Genomic DNA, 17,901 nt, shown 5'->3' on the forward strand with positions numbered 1-17,901 from the left:
CCAATTTGTAATTCACTCGAGTCCCTTCGAGATCGCACCAAGAAAACCCTATCCCCACTCAACCGCTCATCATCGCCGGTCTGCGACTCAAGCCGGACCAACATGGTGAGTCACACTTCTCGCACAAACTTCTAGTCCATTTTAGGCTCAATTCTTGAACTAGATTCTGGCAATGAACCCTGAAATTTTTAGCTCCATTTGTATGTAATCTGATAAAAATTTATGTAGTAATAGTTTGAAGTTTCTGCGTGAGTGAGAAGAAATCGGGTTTTCTTGGGTTTGACTCGATGCTTTGGTTAGGTACATATTGGGTTTTGAAGAAAATGCTTACTCTATTGGAATTTTCTATTTAGTTGGTCTGCTTTTTGCCAAGATGATCAATTTTATGAAGAGGATTTTTGTGGATTGAAAATGGGTTTTTGGTGAAGTGGCTGAAAATGAAACACCCATTTGATAATTTTTTGCTTGGAATGATATATGGGTAGTATTCAAGAGAAATTTGTGGCTATGTTCTTTATGAGTTTTAAGCCCAACTAGTTGATTTGGGTTAAACAGTTGGTTAGTGAACCTGGGGGAGGATAATGGAGACCCCAGATTCAGGTGGGTCGGTTTTGAAGCGGTCATTGAGAAAGAAAGTGGCTATGCGGAATTATGATGAGAATTTGATGGATGAGCTCATAGAGAAGCATTTGGGTGGTGCTTTGAAGAAGAGGACTAGAACGAGAGAGGATTTGGAGAAAGAAACAGAAACTGAAGCTATGATAGCGCTATCCCTTGGGTTCCCGATCGATGCACTGCTTGAGGAGGAGATTCAGGCTGGGGTGGTGAGAGAATTGGGTGGAAAGGAGCAGAATGATTATATTGTTGTAAGGAATCATATACTGGCAAGGTGGAGGGATAATGTGCGGATATGGCTGACTAAAGGACAGATTAAAGAAACTGTGAGCAGCGAGTATGAACATTTGTTATGTTCAGCATATGATTTTCTTTTGTATAATGGTTATATCAATTTTGGGGTTTCTCCTTCATTTATGTCTCATATGCCAGGGGAGTCAACTGAAGGGTCTGTGATAATTGTTGGTGCGGGACTTGCTGGGTTAGCAGCAGCACGGCAGATGTTGTCATTTGGTTTCAAGGTGGTTGTTCTTGAAGGCAGGAATCGACCTGGTGGAAGAGTTTATACTCAAAAGATGGGGCGGGAGGGTAAATTTGCTGCTATGGACCTCGGTGGTAGTGTTATTACTGGTATTCATGCTAATCCTCTTGGAGTTATGGCTAGGCAACTTGCTATACCACTTCATAAGGTCAGAGATAACTGCCCTCTGTACAAGCCAGATGGGTCACCTGTTGATAAGGAAATTGATTTCAAGGTTGAATTCATATTTAATAAGTTGCTTGATAAAGTTACCGAACTGAGACAAATTATGGGTGGATTTGCAAATGATATTTCTCTGGGTTCAGTTTTGGAGACACTCAGGAAATTGTATGCTGTGGCTAAAATTACTGAGGAGAGGCAGCTTCTTGATTGGCATCTTGCAAATTTGGAATATGCTAATGCAGGATGTCTTTCAGATCTGTCGGCTGCCTACTGGGATCAGGATGATCCTTATGAAATGGGTGGGGACCACTGCTTTCTTGCTGGAGGTAATTGGAGATTGATAAAAGCATTGTGTGAAGGAGTTCCTATACTCTATGGAAAGACTGTCAACACAATTAAATATGGAAATGATGGCGTTGAGGTGATAGCCGGGGACCAAATATTTCAAGCAGATATGGCCCTGTGCACTGTACCGCTTGGAGTTCTAAAGAAAAAGACTATCAGATTTGAACCAGAGTTGCCCCAGAGAAAGCTGGCAGCTATTGAGAGGCTGGGGTTTGGGCTGTTAAATAAAGTTGCAATGGTCTTTCCACATGTTTTCTGGGGGGAAGACCTGGACACATTTGGATGTCTAAGTGAGCATAGCGATAAACGTGGGGAGTATTTTCTGTTTTACAGTTATCATACTGTTTCTGGGGGTCCAGTACTTGTTGCATTGGTGGCTGGACAAGCTGCACAAATATTTGAATGCACAGATCCATCCGTTTTGCTTCATTGTGTTCTAAGCATCCTAAGAGGTATGATATTTCTTGAAATGACAACATATGTGACATTTATTGTTTTTCACTTTTGTGTCTTAGCTTTAGGGTGTCTTCATTTACTAAGATTCAATTCGGTCTAGCTTCTTGTTTACCGTTTTACGTCTCTTGTTACAGGTATATTTGGTCCTAAAGGTATTGACGTACCTAATCCAATACAAACAATATGTACAAGGTGGGGCAGTGATCCCCTTTCCTATGGTTCATACTCTCATGTTAGAGTAGGCTCTTCTGGAAGTGATTATGATATACTTGCAGAAAGTTTGGGAAATCGACTGTTTTTTGCTGGTGAGGCCACAAATAGACAATATCCAGCCACCATGCATGGTGCATTCTTAAGTGGTGTAAGAGAAGCTTCATGCATTTACCAAGCCACTAGGTTTTGCCAAAATAGTGTGAAGAAATTCACTCAGAGAAATGTTGGACCAAGCAATGATGTACTGGTAAATCTTTTCAAGAAGCCTGATCTAGTGTTAGGAAACTTTTTGTTTATATTTGATCCTTCAACAGAAGATCCAAGATCAATGGGGATTATGAGAATTACTTTGGGGAATAGGGAACACAGTTTTAGCGAGGAATCAGCAAACAGCTGCCTAAATTCCACAAACCTGCCATTGCCACTTTACACAGTTATATCTCGTGAACAGGCACAGGAGCTGCAACAGGTGACAGAAGGGGATGAAAGTAGACTCTCTCATGTAATAAAAAATCTTGGATTAAAGCTGATGGGACCTAGTGCCTTCGGAAATGTAGGTAACTCCTTGTCAGCTATCATTGCTAATGCAAGAAGAGGCAGGGGCAGGAATCGCATGCTTGCTGGACCCCAACACATGTAGAGATGCTATTAGTTTAAATGCATTAACTTCAGTTAGTCTGCTTGCCAGCTTGGACTCTTTTCATGCATACACTTGCTTCATTAAAGCGATGTTAGAAGTCAGCGCGCCTTCTACTCGACAGGTGCACGCATCTATATGTAATCTAATCAAGTAGGTCATTCATTGACTTCAAGATAAATCCATTTCCTGAGGTTTGATTGGAGAAGCCCCCAATCTCTTTTGGCAGAACATTTTGTAGTCTGACAGTGATAAACTTGGTAGCTAACCAGTTAGCCCCTTGATAAGTTAAGCAGCTTTGAAATTTTGAGTGGTTCAAAAGATCTTAGTTGGAGAGAAGTCTCTGTGAAATGTCGGTAGTGTCATGTAAAAATCTTTTATGTCGAGCCCCTTTGGCTCTGCTAGTGCATTCTGCATGCATACACATACACATATGATACACCAGTCTTTTGTTAATCTTTCTTCTTTTCATTTTTTTCTCCCATTTCTTAATTTTGGTTATAGATTATGTTCCTTTCAGCACTAAGATACAACAGATTCTCTCACATCCTCATGATGTTTAGAATTAGTATCACATAAAGTTCAGAATAATGAACTTATTTCTTTTCAGTTCCACATGGCTCAGCGTTGGTTCTTCATTAACAGGTCAAAACAAGAGATGATTGCTCTAATAGTGGACCATCTGTGCCAATGGAACTGTGATTGTGCTGAAATTTTTTCTACCTTTTGTCTAGAGAAACATCTTCTTTGCTGTTTCTGTACTATAACTTGCATGCGTGTTAGGCAGGATGTTTTACCTACATTTTATACAACTCGTTAGATTCTTCCGTGAAGAAGCTGCTGTGCCATAATAGGCTTACACCTAAAGTGAGCTTTTAGGTTTTCTACTTCCATTGCCAATAATGTAGCTAGTTAGGCAGGTTGGTTACAATATATCCATTTGGTGCTTTGAAATTTGAACGGCAGTTGAAACAAGATTTCTGGCTATAACATGAATTTCACGATCCAAAACCCTTGTAATAAGAATAATGAAAAGAATGTCCTGGATTTTCCCAAAGTCATGTCTTACTGGAATTGGACCATAAGAGGTCTTCAACATTTAGTCTTGAACAAAGCAACTTCTCAAAGGCTTTTGTTTTTGTTTTCAGTTCCTTTTTTCTTTTCATGGTGCTGTCTTGCTTCTGGTGGAAAAAAATGTCAGGTTACTTCTTCTTTTCTTCTTCTTCTTCTTCTTCTTCTTCTTTTTTTTTTTTTTTTTTTTCCTCTATTCAATATGGGAGAGGGGAAAGGGAAAAATCTGTCAAGTTGCTTAAGGAGGCATTGCTAGCTCGTATGCTAAGCTAATGCTCACTGGTGATGGTGCATTGTCATCAATTCTTTAGCATGTTGAACTGCTTGCACGTCTGTAGGCATGGAAGATACAATTCAGCATTGAATTCAAGGAAAACGGATTCAGAATTGTGTTTTTGAAATCATTTTATATAGTATAAAAGCCTTCCTTTCTTGCCCATAGGCCAGCTGCTCCATTTTAGGACATATTACGATCTGTAAGGCTAAAAATGATTATTTCTTTAAGATAAGTGCAGAACTCAAGGACATTTAGGATTACATTCAACAACGGGAATGAATATATTCAGAAGTTTTGTTAAACGGTTCCAAAAGGGCACATCCACCATGAAAGGTGGACCTTATTCTATTCAGTTGCTAAGCAAGAGAAAGAAAAAGAAAACGTTAAGTTAAAAGAAGCTTAAAGCAACCATTGTTAATGAGTTTATTTATGCCATATTGCCATTTGTCAGTTTTGACTATGTCATGAGGTTAAGGTTTTAGTGTATAATCCTTTAGCATATTGTCTATGACCATCTATGATGTAGTCTAAAGGGGCATTGCTCAGAAAGCAACTGGACCAAAACTGACTGATATGAGGGTGAAGGGAAGACTATTTGAAAACACATCCTTATTATGTTTGTACAATTGTACTCATTGCTGGCAAGGTAGTGCAGCTTTTGGGATGTTGTAACATAATCGTGGGTTCGTTATGTTTGTGTAGAGGTTAAGCATTGATATGACATATTGAATTTGAGAGGGATTAGAGATGCTTAATTTAATGTGACCAAATGAGTCGGGGCATAATGAGATACTTATAGGAATGTTACTATGTCAGTCCTTACAAGATTTGATATAGTGCTCTCAACCTTTCCTACAGGCGTGTTCAATGGTCGCACAATCTATTTAACAAGTATGAACATCATCGAAAATAGATAGAGAGATGCATGGCATGATCGACCCACTGTGTGCGAGAGGGAGATTAAACCTCTTCTTGAGGAGTAATGTATTGTACGTTCAAGAAAGGTTTGATGTTGTCTGATAACGTGTGGGTGATGTCTGAGTCCATAGACATCAACATAGCCCTCTCTGTCTCTCTGATTTTTTGAGTATGTTGAGGTGGTTTGATGTTGTGTGATAGCGTGTGGGTGATGTCTGAGTCCATAGGCATCAACATAGCTCTCTCTCTCTTTCTGATTTTTTGAGTATGTTGAGGTACTTTAGACGGTGGGTATTGCTCTAATAGCGTGCTCCATGGAGAATAAATGGAACAACTTACGTTAGATCTGATTTCGGTATGAAAAAAGTACCGAATTTATGTTTCTGCTGTGTATTATACTTCTAACACAAGTTGTTTTGGTACGGTGGATCGATCAGCTTTTGTGTTGGACCATTAAATTTATTGGCTATGGGATCTTTGAGGTAGCTAATTTGGTGGTTTGTAACATTTTTAATGACTAGTCAGATTCGTGGACGCCTTAAACTCATCCATGTTCTGCAGAAACAGGCACCAGCTCTTATGGACAACCTTGTTCAAGCCTTTATAATGGCTCCCTTCTTTGTGCTGCTGGAGGTATTTCCCATGTAGTTTTAAATCTTTTCATGATTCCATCACCATTTCTGATATGAGAACTGTGTTAAATCTACGCTTGTAATTTCTTCAGGCTCTTCAGACCTTCTTTGGTTATGAGCGATACCACAATAGTACATGCAAAGGTAGAAGCTGAAATCATCGAATGGCAAGACAATTAGCAAAACATAGGTTACGTTTAGCACGTGAAATGTGTATTCTATTAGGAAAATGAATAGTTATTATACTAGAAATAGAAGAAGGTGGAGTGGAATATGTATTCATATTCTTTAGTTTGGTTGTAACACTATAATTGAACTTGAATTGTGATCAAATTTACTAAAACACCCAATAATATAATTCTAAATTACAATTTACTAAAACACCCAGTATCCCAATCCCGTAACAGGTCAAACCCTTCACTGAAAACAATATTTCCCATTAAATGGATTTCAAAAAACGAAATGAAAAAAAATAAATAATGAAGCGTGCTTAATATTTGCAATCTCATCATCCTTCTGTTTTTCATAGTTTTCTTAGCAACCAAACAAGAAAATGAAACGATGCTTAGAAGATCAAACCCATTATTCCGATCAGCGAACAAAAACCAAGAAAAAAACTACTGCATTCAGAAAATCAAGTGTAGGGACTTGAGAGGATGGGAGTAGTGTCCATTGCAAGGCTAAGCCGAAATCCAGCTTAGAGAAAGCCAAAACGAAGGAGAAGAAAGAGATAACAGTAATGAAGTCTGTGTGTGCGCGCGCGCGCAACCACCTCCAAAGACGGTTGTTTTGCTAAATATAGTCTCAAAATCAACCCGCTCCACCCCTCCGAAAAAAAAATGGCTGTACTTCTTTAAACCAAGGAGGTTCACCTTCTTAAAGTCGTGCTCGCTGGCTCTGAGGCTACGTCGTGGGCCAAGTTTCTTCCGGCGCTGTCTGGCAAGAAAGCAACGGTTAAGATCAACATTGGTTGGCAGATCGCATTCGTCCATTTCTCCGATGATTGGAGGGTACTTTTGTAAAATGATATTTTCAAGAGAAACGAATAGCTATTACACTCCTTTTAGAGGAATAGTTATTCCTCATTTTAAGGAATACTTATTCCAGGAGTTTAAAAACTCACTAAACTATGAAATAGCTATTACATTTCACTGTACCAAACGTACCCTTGATTCATTAGTCTGTGATGGTGTTTTTCTCTATTGAGATCAGCTTTCACTATTTTTCTTGGGAATAGAAAACATAAACTACATATATTATCATACTTCGATGTACATAAGATGCATATTGTGGTTTATATATAAGCATAAGATCAAATTAACTTCATTTTTCATCTTCATGGGATTGCTTCGGATTTAAGCTCAAGAAAGAAAGCATGAACTTAAGTTTCCTTCCTAATTTTTTTGAACCATTGGTAATTCGCAATGATATAAAAAAATCTAATTTATCAAAAAATAAATCCAAATGTATCAACAACGAGGCCTTGTCGTCGGTGATAATATTGATATCGTCGACAACATGATTTGTCAACGCTGATAATATTGATATCAGCGATGGCTCGACTTGTCGTTGCTGATAATATTAATATCAGCAACGACATGTTCGACTCATGTGCCTACTTTCAACGACAACAATAACTATCATAAGCAATGATATTGTCATCGGTAATGGGCGTTCTCGATGGATATTCCACAATGACTCTTATCGTTGCTAAGGCCCAAATTTTCTATGGAAAAGATAAAAATAAGAGTAAATTTAAGTCAAGTGGCCAATTCTTCTTGTTAAAGATAAAAATAGGAGTAACATTATTTGTCTATTAGCATGGTACTTAGAGTTATCTTGTACCTTTCGGATGTACCTAAAGTTTCATTTGTTACCATCAATTTAGTTGGATATATAGTGAATTGACTTTAAGTACTTTTGAAAATGTCACTACATATATTTACAATTTTGATTCACTATGCCTTAATTTTTCGAAATTATTATCAGAACTACGACACAAATAATATAAGCTTCTTTGTTTTGAGTGACAATAAAAGATTATAAAATGTTTCTTCCATTTTGCTTTTAAAATTAAAAATTAGTATATGTCAACCTGTATAATTAAGAAGTCTATGGTACCTTTAGCTCTCTCTTTTTTTTTTCTTTTTTTTTCTTTTTTTCCTAATTCAGCTGAATGTAACCAAATATATATATATATTGAATAAAATCAAGTTGAAACAAAATTATTTTTTCAAAAAGCTTGAACGACAAATAGTGTAATGATAGAGAGAATTACAAATGTCATTTGCATTATTGTTATTATTATTATTTTTGAAGTGACCAGAAACTTGGGAATATTGCTTCATGCACCACAATTAGTGCGATTATCTAGTTAAAAACATTACCATAGGAAATTCAGGCTTTAGCGACCACTATTAATGTCGCTAAAATCTAAAAATCGTCGCTAATAAGCATCTGCAATGACTATTATCACAAACATCATAGATAATAGATAATTATCCTAACACCTCAGACAGTCGCATCTATTTCCTTTTGGTCCTCTTGTCCAAACTCTAACGTTGGCTTCTCTATAAAATAGATGTTTTACAGGTATAAAAATAACACAACGGGCTGCAACCGGCGTCACAACCGACAGCATACCCAGATCCTCATCAAATTATTTATCTCCTAGCTCCTCGATCCAAATTGTCGGCGGGAAAGATCCATCTACCTAGATTATCTTTGGATTTAGTTTGATGTTTGTAGTTTTCTTTTTCGCTTGTTTGTTGTTATTTGTTCTGAAGTACTTAAAAAAAAAAAAAAACACAACAGCTTAATAAGTAAGTCGCGCGTGAAAGTGAACCCATCCTTTACAAAACATGGGTGTGAAATATATTCCATGCAGCAGGAGTTCTTAACAGGAAAGGAAGACAAAATCATGATGATATGCTCAAGTTTACATATAGTTACATGTTCATAACATAGGTCGTGACTCTCCTCTATAATGGCTTATTCGTACCCTTAATCCTTTTATATTGAGGTTTACGCGTCTCGTATAACCTTTGGTATAACCCCAGTGCCTTGGACGTTGCACATAGTGCAATATCCAACTAGTTGATCAGCCAAGTGCGATCCCGGGTGACGTCACTCAACCTAATGATACTTACAACTGATGACCTCACCTTATAGGTGATTGCACCGGTCATAAATAACACTCAAATCCAGCGTGCAAATTATCATTTCATCAAGTAGGACATATGGTCAAATTTATATAAACTGGTATGCACATGATACAAAAATCTCTTTTCAATATTCTCTGTACAACAGTTTACAAGTGGTCATGTCATACAAATTATATATCTTTATTTTATTTTCATATATGGCAAAAAAAAAAAAGAAAAAAAAAAAAAGAAAATAAAAAGCCAATGTGGAGCAGTATTGCCTATTGGAGGGTTTTATCTAAATTTTACCTAAGAATGGCAAATACACTGGTCAACGCAAATGCCCTTTTAAGTGTTTTTCAATAAAAATACTTAAAAAGTAAAATAAGGGTTAAATACTTCACACGTACACGTGGTTAGACTTGATATCAAATCGCAATCTCGGTTTCAAAAAATATCACATGTAGTACTTATCGTTAATGAAAAAATTTAGTTGGTATTTTCGTCAATTTTTCGTCCATTTTTTTAACCCCCTTTGGCTTGGGGGTGGGTTCGGCCACCTCCATGTCCATTAGAGATGGTTTGGCCACACCCAGTAGCCAAACCGTCGTTAATGAAAAAACCCAATTGGTACTTCCGTCATTGTTTTTTGTCTATTTTTTTTAACCCTCCTTTGACCTGGAAATGGGGTCGGCCACCCCATGTCCATTAAAGGTGGTTTGGCCACCCCCAAAGGCCAACCCTTTTTTTTTTTTTTTTTTTTTCTTTGGCCTTTTGGTGGGGGTTAACCGAACCACCCCTAAGGGCCATGGGATGACTTTTTCTCATCCCACATAACATTGAAACTCTTAGTATCACCTGTGAGCCGCTTGAAAGGAGGGACATGTGTCAACATTTTAAGGTGGGGACATGGAGGGCTGTTAAAAAAATGAACGAGGACTGACATAAGTATCAATTGAATTTTTTTCATTAACAACTGGTACTACCATGGCACTTTTTGAAACCGAAGCGAAAATTTGATATTGAGTTTAATCACATGTACATGTGAGGTATTTACTCAAAATAAAATAAAAACCTCCTATATGAATTCACCTATGAGCCCATAGTTTATGCATTTGGACTTCAACCGGAGAGGAGCCGGTTAGATTAAATAGGAGGGTAAAATTGTAAAAAAAATTAAAAATATGAAATATAATTTTACCCATAGTCTAACTTTTATTCTATAAATCTTTAACACCAAATGCTGGTGGCACAAGCACGAACGTCCCACAATACCAACGCCCTGACTGTAGTTCAATATTCCTTTCAATTACTTGAAGATGAGGGTCTTATCCTGCGCCTCCCCTGCTTATCCTACGTGCTCTCTTCGAGCTTCCAGACCCATAGCTACAGTTCGTTCAAGCTCTGGAGGCTCAGTTTCCTTCAGTACTCATCATCATCATCGTCATTGTCAGGACCCTCCCTTTGTTCCAGAGGTAAAACTACTTCCCATACGTGTTACTTGCAAAAACCCAGAACTTTAATTTGCTTAATGCTCTGTTTGGTTGCTGAGGAAGTATGTGAAACTTTAGAAACCGAACTTTACGCCTATAGAGCAATAGCTCAGTTTTCTCTTGCTAATTTCCCAAGAAATCATACAAAAATACCGCAGTTTTCTTTGCTAACACGGGTCTGGGGTTCATCCTTCAGGCTGGGTACACGAAGTTGCCCTGCCTTGGGGGTTCTCCGTCAATTTTTTTAAAAAAGTTTTCTTTGTGCTGTTGTGTTCACTCTCTCAAAACCGAATGTTGAATTCTGCGTAGTGTTCTGTTTGGTTGCTGAGAAAATGTAGGAAACGAAGAGAAATAAAGGACATTTTTTTATGAGTACGTGGAGTTTGAGGAAAGGAAGACTCCCTGGGTAGTGGGCCTAATTCAAGTTTGAATGGGTTTAGTTTGCTGCACCTTTCATTGGCTTCGGGTAACTCTGTACTAGAATTCGTTCAATGTATTGTTTGGTTGTTTAGAAAAAAGCAGAAAATGGAGACAAACCAATTTCTTGATTCTATTTATTTTGTCTTAACGAATTGGACCGGACAAAACATAATGTTCCTTTCAAATGGGGTCAACTATAATTGTTTGTTTTTGCTCTGGTGGCTTTTTTTTTTTAATAAGTAATAAAATCTCATTAAAAAGCAATTACATTTTGAGTTTCCTTTTGGCGCCTTTTTCCTTAGCAATTGAATGGAGCCCGTGTTCTTTCTTGCTTGGATCCTTAAACACCTCTTCTAGATTGATATAGTCATTTAAACATTCATAAACATTTCTGGTTGCCGTGGATATGGAGCCTGCTGTTTGTTTTTTAAGTGCAGAAAGCTTGATGCTTAGTGCTAGTACCTCAAGTGGTTTCATTTTCTGCAATGCAGGTTGTGAAAGCAGTCGACTCTTTGTATTCAGAGTTCAGAGCTGTGGATAGTTTGGTGGCATGCAATACCGCACGTGTTCTAAAAGCTTTCCAGAATGCTCGAGTTGGATCTCATGTACGTTTGTACTTTATTTAGGTATAATATGACTATAGTTGGATCTCACGTAAGTTTGTACTTCATTCAGGTATAATAGAGATGTTATTTGTACACACATTGTACACACACTCACATTTAGTGTGGGACCCATGAATGTGTTATAATAGAGATATGTTATTTGTACACACAATGTGTGTACAAATATCATTAGCCTGTATAATATTCAAATTGATATGACACATGTACTTGGATGTCAATGTGGTGTCCTGTAACACGCTATGGTCTTAAGGCTTCTCATACATTCCCCATTGTGGCAAAGGACTTGGATTTCCTGCATATTTTATTAGATGCAGATATTTTTGCATCTTATGCCATTGTATGTGTGAATGCACACACAATATTTGTGTGTGCATTAAAGTTATCCCTCACAAAAAGGAAACTAAAAGGTTTTTGTTTTGGGATATCCTACTTGCATCATGATTAGTGGTGTATCAAGTTTGCATGTACAAGCTCATGGTTGGTTGAACTTGGGATCAAGCTCTAGCTTCATCGTAGCACAAGTGCTCAATGTCGATTGGACAAAACTTAGCACATATAGGTTAGATCTATCACTTGTTTATTGTCCTAAATTACAGTCACATTCTTCTTGATAGGCAAAACTAAATCATGAATCATTCTGACATCTCAGTTAGATGCTATAAGCTCTCAAAAGTTAGTGAATACTCTTTCCATCTTACTAGCTTCAAATTACATATCAAATTTGCTTTTGTATTGTTTTTTCTTCGGAAAAATTGCACAAGGAATTATTTTATTATGGCAATATGCTGCTAACCTTAACAATCCACTACAACAATGACACCTTGCAAGGCCTTGCTCAAGCTGGAGCCATTATGCAGTTATCCATTATGTAGTTATCCTCAAAAATACGATTGACATTCCTTGTGAGATGAACCAATTTGATGTTGGGTTCGGAAGTTTTATTTGTTTTCCAGCATTAGTTGTTAACAATCCTGCAAGTATGAAACTTACAGTATTTAAATGTAGGATTCATAAAAGCTCTATAATCTAAGTCCGTATACTTTTCAAAAAATCCTTCTGTTTCATCTGTCTACTCTATGAGGCCAAGCTGTTTGGGGATTTAAATATGATACAAGCAAAATTTTTTTTGAAGACAACCATAACCTTGTCATTAAAATTCCATACCCAAGCATCACAGGCAAGAATGTTCCATTATGGGAAAACTCTGCCGCTTTGATTGAAAAATTTACGCAGAATGAGACATAGAAGCAGACTTTTAGTCCTTAAATAGTTGAATCAAGTGGTACGAAAGATGCAAAGAAATGCTTTATACCCAATCAATATGAGCTTGACAAACTGGAATACCAAAACAGTTATAAGGTTAGCCATGATTTACTGTATGATTTTGGAGTACTAGCTGAGATATAGCCAAATTAAAACAGCTAAGTTTGGTGAATGGAGAGGCTACGAAAAAAATAAAACCAATAACATAAAAAAGAAGGAAGCTTGCTGCCAACTTGTATGTGCTTGTGTCTTTTATATCTAATGAGGGAACATTTGCTGGTTAAGATCTGCTACTGAAGCTAGAGAAAATTAGACAGTGTGTTTCCAGTTTGAAATAAATTAATTGCATGTGATGAAAATGTATTACCACTTTAATCTATGGATTAGATTGTCTTGCTCATAAATTTCTCTTGTTTCAGTTTTTCTTTTCCATATAATATCTGTAACTACCATCTTTTGCATTCATGTTCTAACTCTGATAGTTAAAAACTAATGGAAATTATGCTACATTTCTCTTTTCAAACATCTCTTTAAAGTCAAGCAATTGTCGTCTTCAATACTTATTTCCAGGAAGTAAATTTGTTCATGATTTACTCAGCACTTTGGTGGATGCACTGGCTATGGCCATGATGAAGCTGGGGGACGTGAAGCACTTGATCAAGCTTTTGCAGATATTGTTGGAGCTGAATCTGCAATAGTTCGTTCACAGGTTTGCGACATGTTGTTATCTTTAATTAATGGTATTTTCATTCATTTTTAAGCCTCGGCTCCTCCACCATCAGTTTTTTTCAGGTACTCATGCAATCACCTGTGCTTTGTTTGCCTTTTTAAGGCCAGAGGATGAGGTGAGCTATTATTTTGACCTTTCTGCACTTCAATCTCTTTTACAACTCATATCTCTAATATATAATGCTCTCTACCCAGCTTGTAAGTGGGATGTGTTTTGGACTAAGATCATTGTCAGCTTTTGGCAGTTGCTGGTGCTCCCTATGATACGTTAGAGGAAGTTATCGGAAAGAGGGACTCCCATGGACTGGGGTCCCTGAAGGATTTTGGAGTGAACTACCGAGAAGTTCCAGTATGTTACTAATAGAAAAGCAACTCTTGGGGATTTCTGGTTGTGATTTCTCAACTTTGTCTCATTGTAATTTCAGCTTTCTGAGGATGGTGGCCTTGACTGGGACGCACTTGTGGGTGCTGTGAAACCTCAAACAAGATGTGCACTCATACAGAGGTCATGTGGTTATTCATGGCGTCGGAGCTTAAGCGTAAATGAGATAGGCAGGGCAATTGAGATGATTAAGGTAAGCCTTCAGAATGTGCAATAAAAATGATTTCAACTGTAACATATTGGGAGTTTGTCAATAAAAGTGGAGTCAATGCAACAATGAAACCTGTCAGGGTTTGAGATTTAGCATATCCATCATCCGCTTGCCTTAATAATTTCCCCTGGCAGAAATGGAAGAAACTTGATTGGACGTGGCTACAACTGAAACCTACAAATTAAGTTGGTGTTAATTTGAAATTGTGTTTTAATAGGTTTTGATCCAATGATATGTTCTGCTTTATTTTTGAGAAACTACTACATACCTCATCCCCTCATTCCTAAAGATAGGAGTTACTTGGACATAATCTGTAGCTCTTCTTAAGGCTTCATAAAGTATTATTCTTGAAATTTGCACTTAATTATTAGCTGTTGCTTCAATTTGTCCTATAACTTCTGTACCCTTCAAATTTTCAACGCGTTAATGTCCTCTGGCATTTACATATACAGATGCAGAATCCTAATTGCTTGGTCATGGTGGATAATTGCTATGGTGAATTTGTGGAAAGCATTGAACCTCCATTGGTGGTATGTGACATATTCTGCATACTTGGTTCTTTAGAAGGGTAATGTGATATTCTCAATGGCTGGACAGGGTGCAGATTTGATTGCAGGGAGTTTGATAAAAAATCCTGGTGGAACCATTGCACCATGCGGTGGATATGTTGCAGGGAGGGAAAGATGGGTAAGAGCAGCTGCTGCTCGCCTCTCTGCACCAGGGCTTGGGGTTGATTGTGGCTCCACTCCTGGTGATATTATGCGAGCTTTTTTCCAGGGGTTGTTCCTTTCACCTCAAATGGTTGGCGAGGCAATCAAGGTTCTGGTTTCTGCATGCTTTAATTTCACATATTTTTGTAACTTCTATGTGGCTGTAAATGTCATTTGTCTTTTGTAATAAAGGGAACCCTTCTGATTGCTGAAGTTATGGCATCTAAAGGGTATAAGGTGCAGCCACTTCCTCGTGTCCAACGCCATGATATAGTGCAGGTTCGTCTTCCTGTACTCATTTTATTTCCTTCCTGAATGACCCTTCAGAATTATAATGTGGTTAGCTGATAACGTAAGGTCCACCTGTGCCTTAACTAATGATCATGGGTTGGCTTGGGTGAAATTTGATCCACATGCACCCAACAACTATTACTTCAGTTACTGATGATATCTACTTTGAAAACACATACCAACTCTTTTAATAAATCAGAGTTGATAAAGTTGTTAAGTCGACAGTTCTGATTTGATAATTACACTTGGGACAACATAAAATAAGAAATAGGATATAAGAGGTTAATCACTCAGTACTCATTTTCAGGCTGTGCAGCTTGGGAGCTGTGAGCGTCTTCTTGCCTTTTGTGAGGCTGTTCAGAGAAGCTCCCCAGTTGGCTCGTATACTAAACCAGTCGCTGGTACAACTCCTGGATATGCATCAGAGGTATGTTAACTTTTTAACTTTCAATTGCATAGATGCCTTGGGGATTTATGTTCTAAAACTGCCTCTCTTGCAATATCTCAGTTGCAGCTTGAGTGTGTCAAAGAGCTATCTCTGCAACATACTGGGTTCTCTAATGTGCACAGGAGGATTATGTTACATTTCATAAACTCTTTTAAACTTCTATTGCCATCAAGTGCTTTCATTGTAATAAATATAGAGGAGGGACCCTGATATAGTTGTCCTAGTTGCATATTTGTAGGATGATGGGTGGCGTATATGATAGTTTGCACCTGCGGTCATTCTATACAAACACTAGTCAAGGGAACGATTGCAAGTCCTAACTTTTGAATAGAAAATATGGAGAATGGTTCATAAATTGCATGAAGATAGACATTTTTTCTTAGCGGCTCGTCTATGTTTATTTCTTATGCAAAATATATATGTAGAATGGTGCCAATTCTCACATTAACAAGTTACAATTGAAGGTGATTTAGATTTTAAGACTTCCTCAAATCTGCAATGATGTTTATTAAACCTTTTTATAGTAACCTGACACAGATCAGTAATTGTTATTTTTCAGGTGATCTTTGCTGATGGAACCTTCATTGATGGGAGTACCAGTGAGCTCTCATGTGATGGACCACTAAGAGAGCCATTTGCTGTATACTGCCAGGTGTGTGCTTGTTCCATGTTGTTTCCTTTTCCAGTTGATGTTTCTTATGTGCTTGCATATTTGGGATTTTTATGAAAGGGGAGAAATGACCTAAAGAATTTAAAATATTGAGTTACCCAGAACTTGTCATCGGATGATAGTGGTTGGTCTACTTAATGAAATTCTTGTATCCTGAATTCCTTCTTTGCTTCAATTTCCAATGCAGGGTGGCACCCATTGGACTCAATGGGGACTAGTTCTTGGAGAGGTTCTGAAATCATTATAAGCTAAAAATCAATTTTGGGTTATGAGGAGACACAAGTTTTCTCAATGATAATCTTCTGGGGACTCATTATAAGCAAAGGCCTGACAAGCTACCACCCATGCGACCTGCATCTTCACATGCCTCCTCCTCCACTGCAGCTGTTTCTGGTGCAGATTCAACCGGAGATGATGGTTTTCGAACCGCTTCCCGAGCAAGAACTAACGAGAAGATTTTTTAATTTTTTTTTTTTCTTAAAAAAAAACTGCTAGAGAACAGATGGGGATGATTTTAAATCAACACCGTGATTACATACTTGAAAATTGATGGAGTAGCATGCTTTGGAACTTCTATGGTCTGAAAAAATGAAAAGAAAAGAAAAACAAATAGTAGGATGAACTGAATTGCTTGCTCAAGGGATAAGCATCTGTCTTGTCAACATCCATAGTACCAAATAAAGAGTCCACCATGAAGGCCATACATGGTCAATTCCATAAGCAACGTGAACTTTTATGGGGCTGTTGCTCAGTTTTCATTTGCAGGCCATCCATGACACAGTAGGATAGATTCTTCGAAGAGTGCGATATCAGCTTCTTAAATGTAGTTTGAAGAAGATCACACTTCAGATTTTGATCTTGTTTAAGGTTGACCAGAAATCAGGTCGCTTGAGTGGAATTACAAGATCCAAGTGAGATTATAAACTCATCAGAGAATTTTTTTTTTTTTTTTTTTTTTTTTTTTTTTTTTTTTTTTTTTTTTTTTTTTTTTTTTTTTTTTTCAATTTTGAGGTTGTGGCATTTGTGGGGTTTGTATTTTAATGGCGTTCGCTTCAGTAACTCAATGGCATACTCTCTCACAAATTAGGTTTCTAATTGAAATGGAGGGATTCACTTCAAGTTCATATTAGATTTTACAAATTTAATTGTGTATGTATTGCTTTTTTATTTTTTTTTGATAAAAGGGTACTGCTTTCATTAAAACAAACCAAAGACCCAAATGTCCCATTACAATGCTAAGGAATACCAAAACTCCCTAAACAGAAAACCAGAATTAAGTTCTGATTTGGGAGCAAACTACCTAAAAAACATCTAAAGATTACAAGATCATACATTGGAAGCCACTCTAACCAAATAAGCACCACTACTAAAAAATGATGGCTGATCTACGCTATAAAGCGAAAAAAAAAACTCCAATAAAATCCAAGCATCTAACAGGTAGCTTGCAAATCTAACTACAGAACACAACAACCGACAAAACACCCCCACAAACGAAGATGGCCGGAACATTGCAACTAAGAAAACCAAAAACAAATACAACCCAAACAGAGGCTCGGGGAAGTGATGAAGTGTATGTATTGCTATATGATGAATATGCTATTACATTATTTAAAAAAAATCAAATAATATAACGCTATGTATATTATTA

At 37.4% G+C, this 17,901-nt stretch overlaps 2 protein-coding genes across 3 annotated transcripts; both read left to right on the plus strand.

Moving 5' to 3' along the window:
* On the plus strand, positions 1-3,425 carry LOC133875672 (lysine-specific histone demethylase 1 homolog 2). Of its 2 annotated transcripts, XM_062313875.1 has the most exons (3): positions 1-105; positions 301-2,115; positions 2,254-3,425. In XM_062313875.1, the coding sequence occupies exons 2-3, from the start codon at positions 582-584 to the stop codon at positions 2,970-2,972; spliced, it is 2,253 nt and encodes a 750-aa protein (XP_062169859.1). In that variant the 5' UTR covers positions 1-105; positions 301-581; the 3' UTR covers positions 2,973-3,425. The 2 variants fall into 2 exon arrangements, with proteins under 2 accessions (XP_062169859.1, XP_062169858.1); XM_062313874.1 differs by having other exon boundaries at positions 2-2,115.
* A 6,829-nt stretch (positions 3,426-10,254) lies between these two features.
* Positions 10,255-17,209, plus strand: LOC133875547 (uncharacterized). The gene is made up of 12 exons (XM_062313715.1): positions 10,255-10,485; positions 11,415-11,528; positions 13,411-13,521; positions 13,595-13,657; positions 13,777-13,890; positions 13,967-14,116; positions 14,587-14,664; positions 14,732-14,953; positions 15,037-15,123; positions 15,443-15,562; positions 16,143-16,235; positions 16,441-17,209. Exons 1-12 carry the CDS (start codon positions 10,330-10,332, stop codon positions 16,498-16,500), a joined length of 1,368 nt encoding a protein of 455 aa, XP_062169699.1. The 5' UTR covers positions 10,255-10,329; the 3' UTR covers positions 16,501-17,209.
* The last annotated feature ends 692 nt before the right edge of the window (positions 17,210-17,901 follow it).

This window comes from Alnus glutinosa, chromosome 8 (assembly GCF_958979055.1).
Source record: "Alnus glutinosa chromosome 8, dhAlnGlut1.1, whole genome shotgun sequence".
Classification (NCBI taxonomy): Eukaryota; Viridiplantae; Streptophyta; class Magnoliopsida; order Fagales; family Betulaceae; genus Alnus; species Alnus glutinosa.